The sequence below is a fragment of the Rana temporaria genome, chromosome 2 (genome assembly GCF_905171775.1).
Source record: "Rana temporaria chromosome 2, aRanTem1.1, whole genome shotgun sequence".
In the NCBI taxonomy this organism is placed as follows: domain Eukaryota; kingdom Metazoa; phylum Chordata; class Amphibia; order Anura; family Ranidae; genus Rana; species Rana temporaria.
The window spans coordinates 54,223,164-54,240,743 of record NC_053490.1 but is presented as its reverse complement, the minus strand read 5'-3'; the positions used below and the strand labels follow the sequence as shown (position 1 = coordinate 54,240,743).

Sequence of the window (17,580 nt, the reverse complement as noted above, 5' to 3'; positions counted from 1 at the left end):
TGGGGGGTGGGAGGGTCGTTAAAGGCATAGGTGTGCTGGGGAGGTGGGCATAAGGAGGCAGAGATATGCTGGGAAGAGAAATTAGAGGTAGCTAGAGGAGGGGGGACACATTGGAGGACTGGGGGAGGCATTGGAGGTAGAGGTGTACTGGGGGAGGTGTTGGAGGTAGAGGTGTACTGGGGGAGGAGAAACAAAACCAGAGAAATTCCTTTCTTAAAGTGGAGGTTCCATCAAAAATATAACTTTGCTTTATATTGTAGCTTAGACCTAAAAAGGTCACCAGGCTGAACAGAAAAAAATCTTTGGGCTAGATTCAGGTAGCCCGCCGTAAGTTTGTGCGGGCGTAGCGTATGTTATTTACGCTACGCCGCCACAATTTAGAGAGGCAAGTGCAGTATTCACAAAGCACTTGCTCTGTAAATTGCGGCGGCGTATCGTAAATCTGCCGGCGTAAGCGCGCCAAATTCAAATTGTCAAGAGGTGGGCGTGTTTTATGCAAATAAAACATAACCCCATGTAAATGACATTTCTCACGAACGGCGCATGCGCCGTCCGTGAAAATATCCCAGTGCGCATGCTCCAAATTACGCCACAAATTGTCAATGCTATCGATGCGAACGTAACTTACGCAAAGCCCTATTCGCGAATGACTTACGCAAACAACGTAAACAACGCAAATGCCTCATATAGCAGGAGCAACGTTACGCCGGAAAAAGCCTTACGCAAATGACGTAAAAAAAAACGCAGGGCGCTGAAATCGATAAAAACGCCACCTAGCGGCCAGCGTAAATATGCAACTAAGATACGACGGCGTAAGAGACTTACGCCAGTCGGATCTTAGCCTAATTTAGGCGTATCTTGCTTTCTGAATACAGAAAGAAGATACGCCGGCGCAGCTTTGAATTTACGCGGCGTATCAATAGATACGCCAACGTAAATTCTTTATGAATCTAGCCCTGTATGTGTATGGCCAACATTACTTGTTTTTTCCTCATTATCATTTTAACCACTTGCCGTCGCCGCACCGTCATTATACTTCCACAAGGCGAGGCGAGACCACGTAAATGGACGTCCTGCCTTTTAGCCGCCACTAGGGGCGCACGCGCGCGCGCGCCCCCCGCTCGCCCCCGACTCCCGTGCGTGTGCCCGGCGGGCGTGATCGCCGCCGGGCACACGCGATCGCTCGGTACAGAGCGGGGAACGGGAGCTGTGTGTGTAAACACACAGCTCTCGTTCCTGTCAGCAGGGGAAATGCTGATTTTCTGTTCATACAATGTATGAACAGAAGATCAGTGTTTCCCCTAGTGAGGCCACCCCCCCCCCCCACAGTAAGAACACACCCAGGCATACTTAACCCCTTCCCCGCCCCCTAGTGTTAACCCCTTCACTGCCAGTGGCATTTTTATAGTAATCTAATGCATTTTTATAGCACTGATCGCTATAAAAATGCCAATGGTCCCAAAAATGTGTCAAAAATGTCCGAAGTGTCCGCCATAATGTCGCAATACCGAAAAAAAATCGCTGATCGCCGCCATTACTAGTAAAAAAAAATATTAATAAAAATGCCATAAAAATACCCCCTATTTTGTAAACGCTATAACTTTTGCGCAAACCAATCAATAAACGCTTATTGCGATTTTTTTTTACGAAAAATATGTAGAAGAATACGTATCGGCCTAAACTGAGGAAAAAAAATGTTTTTTTATATATTTTTGGGGGATATTTATTACAGCAAAAAGTAAAAAATATTCATTTTTTTCAAAATTGTCGTTCTATTTTTGTTTATAGCGCAAAAAATAAAAAACGCAGAGGTGATCAAATACCACCAAAAGAAAGCTCTATTTGTGGGAAAAAAAGGACGCCAATTTTGTTTGGGAGCCACGTCGCACGACTGCGCAATTGTCTGTTAAAGCGACGCAGTCCCGAATCGCAAAAAGTACTCTGGTCTTTGGGCAGCAATATGGTCCGGGGGGTAAGTGGTTAATCAAATCACTTGTTTATCAATAAAAGACAATATATGGTGTCACCTAAATCATGTACTGTCGTTATCTTCTGTGTTCCATTCAGCATCACATTACAGCAAATTATTTCAGTAAATTAAGATAAAGTGTTGCAAATCATTGAAGCCAAATCAATAAACATTGTAAATATAAAAAATATAACAGAACTGAATACTGACTTGATACAAAATGTAACGCTAGAAAACTAGACTCTCTTACAAATATCAGAATTCAGAATTGTATTGTGAAAAATACATTTTGTAATTAGATTAATATTGTTGTACAGTATTTCTATAGAATTTATAGAAGTATAATGCTTGTGAATCAAACATAAGGAATGGTCTGAACAGGCCCATTTTCCATTGCTTTCCTCTATTCATTCCGTGTTTTTCACAGCTTTGTCGCATATGTGAACACACTGCTTTCTCTCGTTTTCTTTCCTAGTAAGGCACTGCTTGGGCCAGATCCACAAAAATGGGTGTATATTTAGGCGGGCGTAACGCATCTCATATGCGCTACGCCGCCGTAAATCTGAGTGGCTCCTAGGGTATCCACAAAGAACTTGCTCCCATATGGGGGCCAGCGTAACATAAATCTGCCGGCGTAAGCCCGCATAATTCAAAGTAGGCTTGGAGTGGGCGTGTTGTATGGTAATCTGGTATGACCCAACGTAATTGACGCTTTTTACGAAAGGCGAAATCACGTCGCAAATAGTCAATGCTTTTGACGTGAACGTAACTTACGCAAAGCCCTATTCGCGAACGATTTACGCAATAAACGACGGAAAATTCTATGCTGTCCCGACGTCCATACCTAACATTGCGTACGCCTCATAAAGGCAGGGGTAAGGTTACGCCGAAAAAAGCCTTACGTAAACGACGAAAAAATTAGCCGGGCGGACGTATGTTTGAGAATCGGCGTATTTAGCTAATTTGCATACTCTACGCGGAAATAAACCTAGCGGCCAGCGCAAATATGCACCTAAGATCCGACGGCGTACTAAGACGTACGTCAGTCGGATCTAGCCCACATTCAGTCGTATCTTGTTTTGTGGATACAAAACAAAGATACGACGGCGCATCGTAGAACTTCCGTGGCGTATCAATAGATACGCCGCCAAAAGTTCTTTGTGGATCTGGCCCCTTGTCTGTTAACTGACATTTAGGGGTCTATTTTCAAAAAAATTGCTTTGTAAACGCCTCAGCGTTTGCACAGCCACCACAAATAATCCTTGTAACGGGGCTAATATGAATACTTTCTTATGATCATCAACTCCATCCAATGGCCATAATGCTGTATTTTCCTGGTTTCAGAATTTCAGGAAAATACTGCATTATGGCCACTAGGTGGAGCTAATGATCATAGATAATACACACATTAGACACATTATGGTGATGATTTGTAATGGTTGCGAAAATGCTGAGGCATTCACACAGCAATTGTTTTTATAAACAGACCCCTAAGCATTGCACACTACTTAAAGCGGGGGTTCACCCTAAAAAAAAAAAATTCTACCATGCCATCCAGCATACTAGCGCAAGCTACAGTATGCCTTTATTTTATTTTTTGGCGCCGTACTCACAGTTCAATCCATTAGTTAAGTTTCAGACTCCCCGCGGGGAGTAGGCGTTCCTATGCAGAGGGGAACATGATTGACGGCCGGCTATGGCGCGTCACGCTTCCCGGAAATAGCTGAAATAGGACTTGGCTCTTCACAGCGCCTGCGCAGTCAGCTCCTAGTCTGTGCGCAGGCGCCGTATATCGCCGTGAAGAGCCGAGTCCTACTCCGGCTATTTTCGGGAAGCGTGACGCGCCATAGCCGGCCGTCAATCATGTTCCCCTCTGCATAGGAACGCCTACTCCCCGCGGGGAGTCTGAAACAAAACTAACGGATTAAACTGTGAGTACGGCGCAAAATAAATAAATAAAGGCATACTGTAGCTCACGCTAGTATGCTGAATGGCATGGTAGAAACTTGTTTTTTAGGGTGAATCTCCGCTTTAACAGATGCAAAGCCTTATGATTTAAAAGGAATGCAGTTGGTCAGAAATATGGGGAGTGTGTTCTTCCTCTGACACATGTATGTGTTTTTTCTGTAGCAGAGTCTGGCACTTACTGTTAACATTCTTGCCATATACCATCTCCCAAATTCTGAATGTGCAGTTTGTGACCTAAGGCAGTTGACGCAGTAGCTGTCAGATATCAGGGTGTTGAGTTCCTATAATGCTTGTTTACCCAGAACCAATAGCTCAAAAATCATCAACCACCTACCTTCTGTGGAAGGTAAGGAGCGAAGTGATGAGGCCGCAGAGCGCTTGAGTCCAGAAAGCTCATAATGTCCTTTCTTGTTGATGTCAATCGGTGGAGAAACATTACCAGGGCTGGTCACAGAAGACACACTATGACAATCTGACTCTACGTCGGTTTTTGAGGCATCCTCTTTAGAGCTCGACTCGGGGCTTGTGGTCCAAAGGCTAGAGCTTTTCTGGCCATTAGAGGAAGGAGTGGAGGTCACCCATGGGATGCCACCCCCTTTCTTGTCTCTTTGAGGCGAAGAAGCTGACCTTGAATTTACATTCAGTTCTGAGGAATGGGAAGACAGTGATTCAACGCTGCCCATTGGAGTGCTGGTTGGACTGCTACTATAAGAGTCACCTGCAGGGAAAAAAAAAAATGTCTAGACATGCATACACCTCTGCAATGGCTGCATATAATTTCCTGATTGTGAGAACAGTGGACAATGCCTGTGTAATGTGCGTTAACATGGTCACATGTAGTCTCTATCAGAAGCTCATGTGACAGTGTGGCAATGTAGAAGCCCAACTAGAAGACAGGAACTGAGCATTGTCACCTTAAATTGTATTGCAGGTAAACCATTTAAAATTCCATGCCAGACTTATACGCATCCACAATTTTTTTTTGAGGGTCTTAGAGGCTTCTATTGATCTTGTCATGATGACATCACACATGCCAATAGCAAAGAGAACACCAAACCCTAGATGTCTGAGGTTTAAATAAGACAGATCCCACTTGCATTCTCTCTAATAAGGTTCTAATCATTGGAACCTAATCTGGATTCATTTCATGGATATGAAGTGGTGGTAACTATAGGGGTACACTTACTTACTTTCTTTTTGTTTGACAAATGTATTTTGACCATTTAGTTAATAAAAAAGAATACACTTAGGTAGATTCAGAAAGAGTTAGGCCGGCTTATCAGTAGATAAGCCGACCTAACTCCGAATCTACGCCGCCGTATGTTTAAGCGTATGCTCAAACAGAGATACGCTTAAACATATCTAAGATAGGCCGGCTTGCGCCATCCTATCTTAGATTGCAATTTTTTCGGATGGCCGCTAGGTGGCGCTTCCATTGCGGCCGGCGTAGATTATGTAAATGATCTTGTACGCCGATTCACGAACGTACGCCCGGCCGCCGCAGTCGAATTACGTCGTTTCCGTAAGGCCTTAGGTGGCCTAAAGTTATTCCACCTATGAAGTGGAATAACAATGTTAAAGTATGGCCGCCGTTCCCGCCGCGAGGTTCGAATTTTTTACGTTGTTTGCGTAAGTCGTCCGCGAATCAGGAGTTACGTCGTTTACGTCCACGTCCAAATCAATAGGCCCGTACGGCGTACTTAGCCGCAATGCGCACTGGGAAATGTAGGCGCCCGGCGCATGCGCAGTAGCAAAAAACGTCAAAAAACGTGAGGTCAAGCCTCATTACCATACAACACGCCCCCCTCCAACCAATTTAAATTAGGCGCCCTTACGGCCGTACCTGAATCTACCTAACTGTGTGTTACTTGTTCAAATATATTACCCTGATTTGCGGGCACCGTCTGAATAAAGATCTAGGGCTAGATTCAGGTGGATTTCGGCGGGCGTAGCATATCTCAGATACACTACGCCGCCGTAAGTTAGAGCAGCAGGTCTTACGGCAGCGTAACTGGGCCGGCGTAAGCCCGCCTGATTCAAAATAGGCTGGTTGGGGGCGTGTTCTATGTAAAATACTAGTGACCCCACGTATTTGACATTTCTAACGAACGGTGCATGCGCCGTCCGTGGACATATCCCAGTGTGCATGCTCCAAATGACGTCGGCAAATCGTCAATGCTTTCGACGTGAACGTAAATTACGGCCAGCCCCATTCACGGACGAGTTACGCAAACGACGTAAAATTCGAAAAATGGTGTATCTTTACTGCGAGGGCCGGGCGTACGTTCGTGAATAGGCGTATCTAGCTGATTTACATATTCTAGGCGTAAATCAGCGTACACGCCCCTAACGGCCAGCGTAAATATGCAGTTAAGATACGACGGCGTAGGACACTTACGCCGGTCGTATCTTAGCAACATTTAAGCGTATCTCAGTTTGAGCATACGCTTAAAGTTGTGACGGCGTGGATTCGGACTTACGACGGCGTATCTACTGATACGCCTGTCGTAAGTCTTTATGAATCTGGCCCCTAATGTTTGTCTGTTCAAACATGTTAAAAAAGTCAACAATTTCCATAGGGTGTACTTACTCTTTCACATGATTGTGTATAGATATATATTACATCGACAATGTATCTAAATTAGTTTTCAAAATGCTACATTTTTTGGTATTGTGTGTAATCTGCATTTGGCAAGTCTTCCGAGTAGATTTGTTTATGTAAAAATAATCTATAGTGGTTTTGTCCAAATTTTCTTTTCATATTTATTTTTTATTTTTTATCACACAGATAAACATAAAATTATGAATATTTCTGTATTCTCATTTCAGCCAGCAGATGGCATTCCTTTTTGTTTTCCAGGTTATCATTAGTTGCCTCTTTAAAGAGGAACTTTAGCTTACCCCCCTCCCCCTTTCTTTTTTTTCTATACCCCTGCTTACCTGGTGGTGTTGTAGACACAGTATGGATACTCACCCAGCCACTGGATCCAGCATTGTTCTGCTGACAACCTTCTGTGACCAGACTCGGTCCTGCGCTGTCATCTTCCTGGTTCAGGCGGTGGAGCCCCACGATGATGCGCCACTAGGCCCACCCCCATTCTACTAGCTGAATGGAAGACTCAAGGCCTCCTGGGGTATGGGACGTGTATATCCCAGGTAGCATTATGCACATTATTCGTCTAGGCAAATTACGCGCACGTGCTGCACTTTTATGAAGAAAAAAGGTAAGAAAAAAAAAACCCACTGCCCTATTTGTGTAGAGTTGGGGTCAAGAGGGGGAAACTTCACAAGGAGTCTAATAAAAACAATAAATCAAATTATTCATAAATTTAGGCCAACATGTAGTCTGCTACATATTTTTGGGGAAAAAAATCCCAATAAGCATATATTGATTGGTTTGCGCTAAAGTTTTAGAGCCTACAAACTATGGGATTTAATTATGGATTTTTTTTTTATACTAGTAATTGCGGCGATCAGTGACTTATAGTGGGACTGCGACATTGAAAGATTGTAACTAACTCTCTTCTCAGATCAAACTTATGTGTGTAAATGCAGGAAGTTTAACCACTTAAAGTCCAAGGGCCAGATTCATAAAGAAGATACGATGGCGTATCTCCTGATACGTCGTCGTATCTCCGAATCCGGCCGGTCGTATCTATGTGCCTGATTCATAGAATCAGGTTACGCATAGATCTCCCTAAGATCCGACAGGTGTAAGTGACTTACACTGTCGGATCTTAGGCTGCAATTCTAGGCCGGCGATTCCATTGCGGTCAGCGTAGAATATGCAAATGAGTCGTTACGCCGATTCACGAAAGTATGCTTTGCCGGTCGCTGTAAATGTACGCCGTTTCCGTAGAGATACGCGGCGTTAAGATAAAGATGCCTCCTAAGTGGTCTAGCCAATGTCAAGTATGGCCGTCGTTCCCGCGTCGAAATTTGAAATTTAACGTAGTTTGCGTAAATCATCCGTGAATGGCGCTGGACGCCATTTACGTTAACGTCGAAACCAATGACGTCCTTGCAACGTCATTTAGCGCAATGCACGTCGGGAAATTTTAGGGACGGCGCATGCGCAGTACGTTCGGCGCGGGAACGTGCCTAATTTAAATGATACACGCCCCATTTGAATTAGGCGGGCTTGCGCCGGATGGATTTACGCTACGCCGCCGCAAGTTTACAGGCAAGTGCTTTGTGAATCAAGCACTTGCCCATAAAACTTGCGGCGGTGTAACGTAAATTCAATACGTTACGCCACCAGGATTCTATGTGAAACTGGCCCCAAATCTTTTTCTTACACTTGTTTCTTAAGTTAAAATCAATATTTTTTGCTAGTAAATTACTTGGAACCTCCAAACATTATATATATATATATATATATATATTAGCAGTGACCCTAGGGAATAAAATGGCAATTGCCGCAATATTTTATGTCACACTATATTTGCCCAGCGGTCTTTTAAATGCAATGCAAAACAGTAAAGTTAGCCCAATTTTTTTGTTTTAATGTGAAAGATGATGTTATGTCACGAGAATCGTGATCTATCTTCTAAGCCAGGGGTCTCCATACTTTTCAAGCAAAGGGCCAGTTTACTGTCTTTGAGACTTCAGGAGGGCCAGACTCTGATCAATGGGGGTAGAAAATGCCCCAAGGCCGAGCATCAGTGAGAATAAACATGGCCCCAGTGTTGGTGGGCAGTAGGAGGATAAATAGTTCTCCATTAGTGGAAGACATAGAGCCCCATTGTTGGTGTAGTTGGGAGGAATAGTGCCTCATATTATTGGGAGCAATACTGCCCCAAGGGCCGGATAAAGGCTGGCAAAGGGCCACATCTGGCCCTCGGGCCCACAGTTTGTAGACCCCTGCTCTAAGTGAACAAAATCGTGATTCTCATTTTAGCTAGAATTGTGCAGCTCTAATATATATATGCGCGATTCTGCACAGAACGGCCTCCCTGTAGCAGTAAATCTGTTATTGGGTGGTCATCAAGTGGTTAAAGGCCTTAAGTTTACAGAACTCAATATCTGAAGTTGAATTTTACACAAGTGAAAGCCAGAGTAGTGATTTATCACTCTTTCATCTCCTCCCATGGAAGGTTCAATCAGAGAGTCTGAAGGCAATCAGCTTATTTTATGGTAATTCATTATAAAACCCATAATACTCTGCGAAGTGATATACTGTATCTGTCATAAGTTCACCCTACATTTTTGTAAAACAAAAAATATAAACAGCTAAAAAACAGATATAAGACAGTTTTAAAACTATGCAAGTTTAGAAATGAAAATAAAATATCCCCAAGCAACAGATGCAATGTATGACATAATGTTAGTTTTGTAAACAGTGGGGTGTCCCTATTAAGTCAGCTATTCTAGTAACACTCACTGTCTTGATCAGCCAGACACGGCGTATATCTCCCCTTGGGCTTTTTTGGTCCAGTGGAAAGACAAATGGCTCTGGTTCTCCTGGAGATTGAACGTTGTTGTGCCTGGGGGAGAGGAACATTGGGGTCCGGAGCTGTGTGAAAGACCTGTGCAGAGTAAGATTCATTATTAAATCAGAACGCAAACTTGCTAATTTTAAGCCACAACCATTCACATTTTAGTAAAAAAAAAAAAAAAAGGGAGAAGATGCTGCATTTTTTTTGTTTGGAATGCATCTGGAACATGGCAAAACACATCAAAACTGTGAACATGTCTTTAACCACTAGCTTAACGCCCGTCATCATATGAGGATATGCCTCTCATTCTGGGAGGACGTCATATGACGTCTTTGCCTTCCCGAGCCACTAGGGGGCGCGCGCGTTCCGCCGCGTCGCTGGGGACATGATGCACGTGCCCGGCAGCCGCGATTGCCCAGTAACTAAGCAGGACCGTGGTGGTGACATTGTGGTGGACCGTGTGTAAACACACAGATCCACATCCTGTCAGGGAGAAGAGACCGATGGTGTGTGCCTTGCACATAGGGACACCGACCAGCCACCTCCCCCAGTCAGTCCCCTCCCCCTACAGTTAGAATCACTTCCTAGGGTACACATTTAACCCCTTGATCGCCCCCTAGTGTTAACCCCTTCCCTGCCAGTCACATTTACACAGTAATCAGTGCATATTTATAGCACTGTTCACTGTATAAATGTGAATGGTCCCAAAACAGTGTCAAAAGTGTCCGATATGTCCGCCACAATATCGTAGTCACGATAAAAATCACTGATCGCCACCATTACTAGTAAAAAAAAAAATGCTATAAATCTATCCCCTATATCAGGGATATGCAATTAGCGGGCCTCCAGCTGTTGCAGAACTACAATTCCCATGAGGCAAAGCAAGACTCAGACATCCACAAGCATGAACCCAGAGGCAGAGGCGTGATGGAACTTGTAGTTTTGCAACAGCTGGAGGTCCGCTAATTGCATATCACTGCCCTATATTGTAGCCGCTATAACTTTTGCGCAAACCAATCAATATACGCTTATTGCGATTTTTTTTTTACCAAAAATATGTAGAAGAAGATGTATCGGTCATAACTGAGGAAAATTGTTTATATATATATATATATATATATATATATATATATATATATATTTTGTTTTTGGAGGGGGGGATATTTTTTTTGTTTTAATGTGAAAGATGATGTTATGTCACGAGAATCGTGATCTATCTTCTAAGCCAGGGGTCTCCATACTTTTCAAGCAAAGGGCCAGTTTACTGTCTGAGACTTCAGGAGGGCCAGATTCTGACCAATGGGGGTAGAAAATGCCCCAAGGCCGAGCATCAGTGAAGGAGCGGAGTGTATACTGCTCCACCACCGATCCTGCCCATTGAAATGAATGGGCATCGCGGGCGTACCGCCGGCAAATCCCTGCTGCAGCAGCACTTTGCGGGTGGTTTTTACCCTTTTTCGATTGCTAGCAGAGGTTAAAAGCATGCCCCACTAGCGGCCGAATACCTACGCAAAAACTACGGTAAAGGGACGCTAAAAATAGCGGCGCTTTACTGCCAATGCCGCCCGCACCCCAGTGTGAAAGGGGCCTAACCCTAAGTGACACTTTTTGGTGATAAGTGACACCAGTACAGTGATCAGTGCTATAAAAATGCACTGATCACTTTATAAATGGCACTGGTAGGGAAGGGGTTAACACTAGGGAGCGATCAAGGTATTAAGTGTTCCCTAAGGAGGTGTTTCTGTGAGGGGAGTGGACCTACAAGGAGTAGAGAGAGATCGCTTGTTCCTGATCACTAGGAACAGCAGATCACTCTCTCCTCCCCTGTCAGAACAGGGATCCGCCTTGTTTCGCATTGGCAGATCCCCGTTCTGCCTCTGTAAAGAGCGATCACAGGTGGCCAGCGGACAATGAGTCCGCCAAACCCACGTTCTCTCCGGAAGCTGCGGGCACGCGTGCGTGCACACAAAATCACATGCACGGACCAATGTAAGGGTACGTCGGTTCATACAGGCGAGCCGCCTTGCCACAGTATATCTGCGGTGGGCGGTCAGCAAGTAGTTAATGCATAGAATGCATTAAGATAAAAAAAACCTTCTGCCTTTTCAACCTCTTTAACACTGCTCAATTGGAATGGACCATGCTTGCAAATGATCGGATGATTAAAATCAGCAGTACTCACCTTTTTAATCACAGAGATAAGTGAAAATTCCCTGTGCTAAGTAAACAGCCTAAATGGTTTTAGTATATAAACCTCAATGTCTCATTAAAATGCAAATTCACCTCCGTGGCAGTTGGTGCTAAAATGTGTTTTCTATATTGTAAAAAAGACGTTTTTGGTAACAAGCTTTGTATTTCTATTATGGAAGCAGCATGCGGTCCTGCTCTTTTTTCTTTAGAAATTACAAAACAAAGTGTTCATGAAGAAGTGGACACCAGCTGTGAAATGGGGCTGGTTCTGTCTTTTTTTTTTTTGTATAAAAATAAGGATTTGTTTAAATTTGGAATTGTTATAAAAGATTTGTGACTTATGCCTTCAAGTATTTAATTATGCTGTGACTAAAATGTTTATAATTCAGAAAACAAAAGGACAAATTTGCCGGTATGACAAGTTTTGTTCTAGCAGTTAAAGGGAATATATAATGAAAATCATATTTTTTTGCTTTCTTTTAAAGGTGAATATGGCTACAATTGCACGGGTGTTTTGCCACGGTGTGAAGGGCAGCAGCTGCCTGCTACTGGTGATTACTGGTGTAAGCGACTTCGCACAGCCTGCGATTACCTGTGCTAATCGCTGCTGGATGCCTGCGCCAATATAGTCTAATGCGTTAATGTTCCTTTTTAGGTATGGTCACCAGCTGGTAGTGTGCTTGATTATGACTCTGTCTGGATTCACACCATGTGCATTGTATTTAGCTGGCTTTGATGCACTTTAAAGTGATTGTAAACCTTCCGTTTTTTTAAAATAAAAATAACAACAATGCCTATACTGTGATGGAAGTTACTAAAATGAATATTTTTGTATTATGCTATTTCTTTTATATTACCACTGAAATGTTGTTTTTCTGTCCTTATATCGTTTATTTGTTTTATTTTCTTGTATTTCTTGATCTATATATATATATATATATATATATATATATATATATATATATATATATATATAGAGAGAGAGTTTGAATACATATGTATGTATGGGTATATGTTGCAATACTGTTACTTTCCTTAAAATACATTATAGAGTTAAAAAAACCTTCAGGAAGTGATTAAAGCGGTGGTTCACCCTAAAAACTACTTTTTCTTATTCCACTGCCCCCCCACATTACAATCCGATTAAGGCTCTTATTATTTTTTTCATGCTGTACATACCTTAGTACAGCATATTCACCCGTGCATCCGGGTTGCGAGTCCCGCGGGAGTGGGCGTTCCTCACATGTGTGTGATTGACGTTTTGCCCAAAAACAAGCCCCCCCCCGTCGCGTAAGCCGCGTCACGATTGGCGAAAGGAGCCGACCGGCGATGCGCAGTATAGCGCCGACTCGCCGTTCGGCTCCTTTCGCCAACCGTGACGCGGCTTACGCGACGGGGGGGAGCCCGTTTTTGGGCAAAACGTCAATCACCAGCATGTGAGGAACGCCCACTCCCGCGGGACTCGCAACCCGGATGCACAGGTGAATATGCTGTACTAAGGTATGTACAGCATGAAAAAAATAATAAGAGCCTTAATCGGATTGTAATGTGGGGGGGGGCAGTGGAATAAGAAAAAGTAGTTTTTAGGGTGAACCACCCCTTTAAGTGAAGACAGATGGCCCCTTCTACTGCACTCCTAAACTCCCTCCTTCCTGCCCACTCCATCGACTGAAGAAAGATGGCGTCTGAGTGAAAAGACCTCGTGGCAACAGGGACGTGTAATAAGAGACTATGACCTATCAGCTGTGCTCATGTGTATGATGTCATGTTGTCTTTAAAAAGCCAATAAAGGTTCAGCCCCTTTCTCTTGGATGCTGGAACACCGAAAGAAGCAGGGCTCCTTCTCAGCTTTCTGCATGCTTTCATGATTTGGGTCAACGGCAGAATGGGTTTTGCCCTGAAGTTGAGTCAGGGGTTAATCAATCTATATCAATACTTACCTTATCTGTGCAATAGTTTTGCACAGAGCAGCCCCATTCTTCCTCATCTAGGGTCCCCCTTCGATGCTCCAAACCCCTGCTCTTCATCGGGTGCCCCCACGGAAAGCCGATTTCTCAGGGGGCACCTCTGCGGGCATGCTCCCGAGTCCCGTTGCTGCGTCCATTGACACAGACAACAGGACTCCACCTCGCCCCCCCCCCTACTCCCGTGTCACAGGATTTGATTGACAGCAGCAGGAGCCAATAGCTCCCTCTGCTGTCAATCTGTCCAATGAGGAGAGAAAGAGCAGCTGAAACCACTGCGTTCCTACACATTGCTGGATCGGATTGAGCTCAGGTAAGAAAAAGGGGGGAGCTGCGGCACAGAAGGTTTTCCACCTTAAGGGTCCTTTCACATGTAGGATCCTGTGAGGACCTGTACCTTTATCATTTGCTTGCTCAGCGGAGTTCGCTCCGTGGATCCCCGCTGAACCGGCAGAAGACAGGGCGGTCCCTGCACATCTGCCGGCTCAGCAGGGACCCACCGGTCAGATCTCCACTCTCCTCTATGGGGGAAACGGATGAACACGGACCATTTGTCTGTGTTCACCCGATCCGATGACGGATGGAAAAATAGAATTTTCCTCCGTCTGTAAAAACAGACCATAGCGGGGACCGATGAGATCGGATGTCAGCGAATGTTTATCCACTTACATCCTCAATCCCATAGGGATACATGTATGTTCGTATTTCATCCGAAAACAGATGGATGAAATACAGACATAAGGTCTGCTGTGTTAACGGGCCCTAATACGTTCTATGCATTAAGAAAAAAAAACTGCCCTCCTCAGCCCCTCTAAGGCTGCATTCACACCTAGGCGTTTTGTCGCCTGAAGCGCGACGCTAGAATACGCTGAAGGGAAAAAATAACATTGTTCTCTATGGAGATGGTTCACATCTCCACGCCGAACGCCGAAACGCCGAACGCCTGAAGCTGAAACAAGTCCCGGACCCTTTTTTGACGCTCGTATGGGGCGGCTTCGGCGTTTCCCATAGCCGACAATGACCACTACAAAAACATGGTTTAAAACGACGCGTTTTGTCGCGGCAAATCGCGGTACAAAACGCCGCAATTTGTCGCGTCAAATCGCGGTACAAAACGCCGCAAATCGCCTACGCCTAGGTGTGAATGCAGCCTTTTACTTACCTTAGCCCCATATGGATCCAGTTATGTCCACAAGTGCCACGTCCATCTGGGACTCTCCCTCCGGATGAGCTGAGACACAGCAGCATGGTGATTGGCTCCCACAGCTGTCAAAGTCAGTTAGCCAATGAGAAGAGAGAGGGGGTGGGGCCAAACTGAAGCTCTGTGTCTGAATGGACACACAGAGAGCTGCAGCTTGGCTCGGTGCCCCCATAGGAAGCTGTGTGGGTACTGGATACGAGGGAGGGGCCAGGAGCGTTGGCGAGGGACCCAAGAGAAGGTTTGGGGCTTCTATGTGCAAAACCAATGCACAGAGCAGGTAAGTATAGGCATTGTTGTTATTTTTAAAGAAAAAAAAAACACGACTTTAGTATCAATTTAATGCATAGAAAGCATTAAAGGTATTGTAAAGGATTTTCCCCCCCTAAATATCTTCCTTTACCTTAGTGCAGTCCTCCTTCACTTACCTCATCCTTCCATTTTGCTTTTAAATGTCCTTATTTCTTCTGAGAAATCCTCACTTCCTGTTCTTCTGTCTGTAATGCCGCGTACACACGATCGGTCAAACCGATGAGAACAGTCTTATGGACCGTTTTCATCGGACCAAACCGATCGTGTGTGGGCCCCATCGGTTATTTATCCATAGGTTAAAAAAAAGCAATCTTGTTTTAAATTTAACCTATGGATACCTAACCGAAAAAAACGATCGTTAGTAGGCACAACCATCGGTTAAAAATCCATGCATGCTCAGAATTAAGTCGACGCATGCTCGGAAGCATTGAACTTCGTTTTTTTCAGCACGTCGTTGTGTTTTACATCACCGCGTTATGACACAACCGTTTTTTTAACCGATGGTGTGTAGGCACGACTGACCATTAGTCAGCTTCATCGATTAACCGATGAAAACGGACCGTTCTCATCGGATGGACCGATCCTGTGTTCGCGGCATAACTCAACACCGTAATGCGAGGCTTTCTCCCTGGTGTGGAGAAAGCCTCTAGAGGGGGCGAGCAGGCAAGTCAGGACGCTCTCTACTTTGCAGATAGAGAAAGGAGCTGTGTGTTAGTGGGCATCCTGACACTCCTGCTTGCCCCCACACCAGGTGTTGAGTTACAGACAGAAGAACAGGAAGTGAGGATTTCTCAGAAGAAATAAAGACATTTAAAAGCAAAGTGGAAGGATGAGGTAAGTGAAGGAGGACTGCACTAAGGTAAAGGAAACTATTTAGGGAAAACATTTTTTCCTTTACAACCCCTTTAAAGTGAAAAACCTTAACGCTTTAGAACCACTTTAAATGGACCTGAGCTGACAGGTATTGTAATCAGTTTTTTTTTCCATGCATTGCATTGATGTGCATTATTAATGTGCGGGTTTTTGTACACAGCAGAAGCCAACTTACACAAATTTAGCTGGATTCAGGTAGGGCGGCTCACTTTTGAGGCGGCGTAGCGTATCGCATTTACGCTACGCCACCGTAAGTCAGAGAGGCAAGTGCTGTATTCACAAAGAACTTGCCTCCTGAGTTACGGCGGTGTAGCGTAAATGGTCCGGCGTAAGCGCGCCTAATTCAAATGAGGATGAGGGGGCGTGTTTTATGTAAATTACTCGTGACCTGACGTGATTGATGTTCTTTACGAACGGCACATGCGCCGTCCGTGGACATATCACAGTGTGCATTGCTCCAAATTACGCCGTTCCGACGTGAACGTAAATTACGTCCAGCCCGATTTGCGTACGACTTACGCAAACAACGTAAAAAGATAGGCCTGTTCCGACGTCCATACCTTGCATGGGATGCGCCACCTAGGGAGCAGCTTTATCTTTACGCCGGCGTATCTCTAACGTAAACGGCGTAACTAATTGCGACGGGCGCACGTACATTTCTGAATCGGCGTATCTAGTCATTTGCATATTCTACGCCAAACTCAACGGAAGCGCCACCTAGCGACCAACGTAAATATGCACCCTAAGATACGACGGCGTAGGAGACTTATGCCGCTCGTATCTTAGCCTAATTTAGGCGTATCTGGTTTCCAGAATACGCTTAAATTTGCGATGGCGTAGATTCAGAGTTACGACGGCGTAACTGTCTCTGAATCTGACCCATTGTCTTTGCTGAACATGCATTTCAGAACGCTGTGATGTGTTTTAGTGCATTAAAATGCAGTATGTCCCAGTTTGACAAGTACACACCAAGTAATGCAATAAAATCACTGTCAGAGGGTCTATTGCTTTCTCTCTACTAAAAATTAGTTTTTTCCTTTTGTCGGCGTTCCTGTTGGAGTGATTTCTCATCAATAGCGGCTGGTAAGCTGCAATTTATAAAATGTTTGTTCCTGGGCTTTCATAATCATAAACCACACATGCAGCTACAAATCTTTCACTGTGCTGACTTTACCTTTTCATAATGCTCTATTAAAATTTCCACCACAATATTCTGGAACTTGATATTCATCATAGCCGCTACGGTTTCTTCTTGCGCTCTCATCAGGGTCGGCCCAAAGATCACCCCCAGGTTAGAAACAGTCATAAGATTCTGTTGGCTATGCAGTGAAACCCTATGGGATAAAACATAATTGTCACAACATAATATATTGCGCTTGATTGAGTAATTGATCAGATTGGTGAACTTGAACTAAATGAGAAAAAACAGCACAAAGGTGCTTTTATGTGTTTTTCTTTTTTGTTACCTTTTTTATAGGTTTGATTAAGGCTGCATTCACATCTAGACGGACGAAATCGCGGCGTTTTGTCGCCGCAAATCGCGGTAAAAATAGCGGCGTTTTGTACCGCGATTTGCGGCGACAAAACGCGGGTATTGTCCGCCTAGATGTGTCCCAAGATGACCCCCTCTATGGAGATGATTGCCATCTCCTAGCCGAACGCTCGAAG

The 17,580-nt window shown here is 44.4% G+C and overlaps 1 protein-coding gene across 1 annotated transcript in view; it reads right to left on the bottom strand.

Moving 5' to 3' along the window:
• Positions 1–17,580, bottom strand: part of ARHGAP42 (Rho GTPase activating protein 42) — a 520,987-nt gene that overhangs the window by 24,019 nt on the left and 479,388 nt on the right. The window contains exons 18-20 of the mRNA XM_040340188.1: positions 17,087–17,246; positions 9,321–9,465; positions 4,272–4,655 (exon numbers count right to left, since the gene is read on the bottom strand). Of these exons, the coding sequence (XP_040196122.1) occupies positions 4,272–4,655; positions 9,321–9,465; positions 17,087–17,246 (689 nt within the window). The remainder of the gene's footprint in view (positions 1–4,271; positions 4,656–9,320; positions 9,466–17,086; positions 17,247–17,580) is intronic.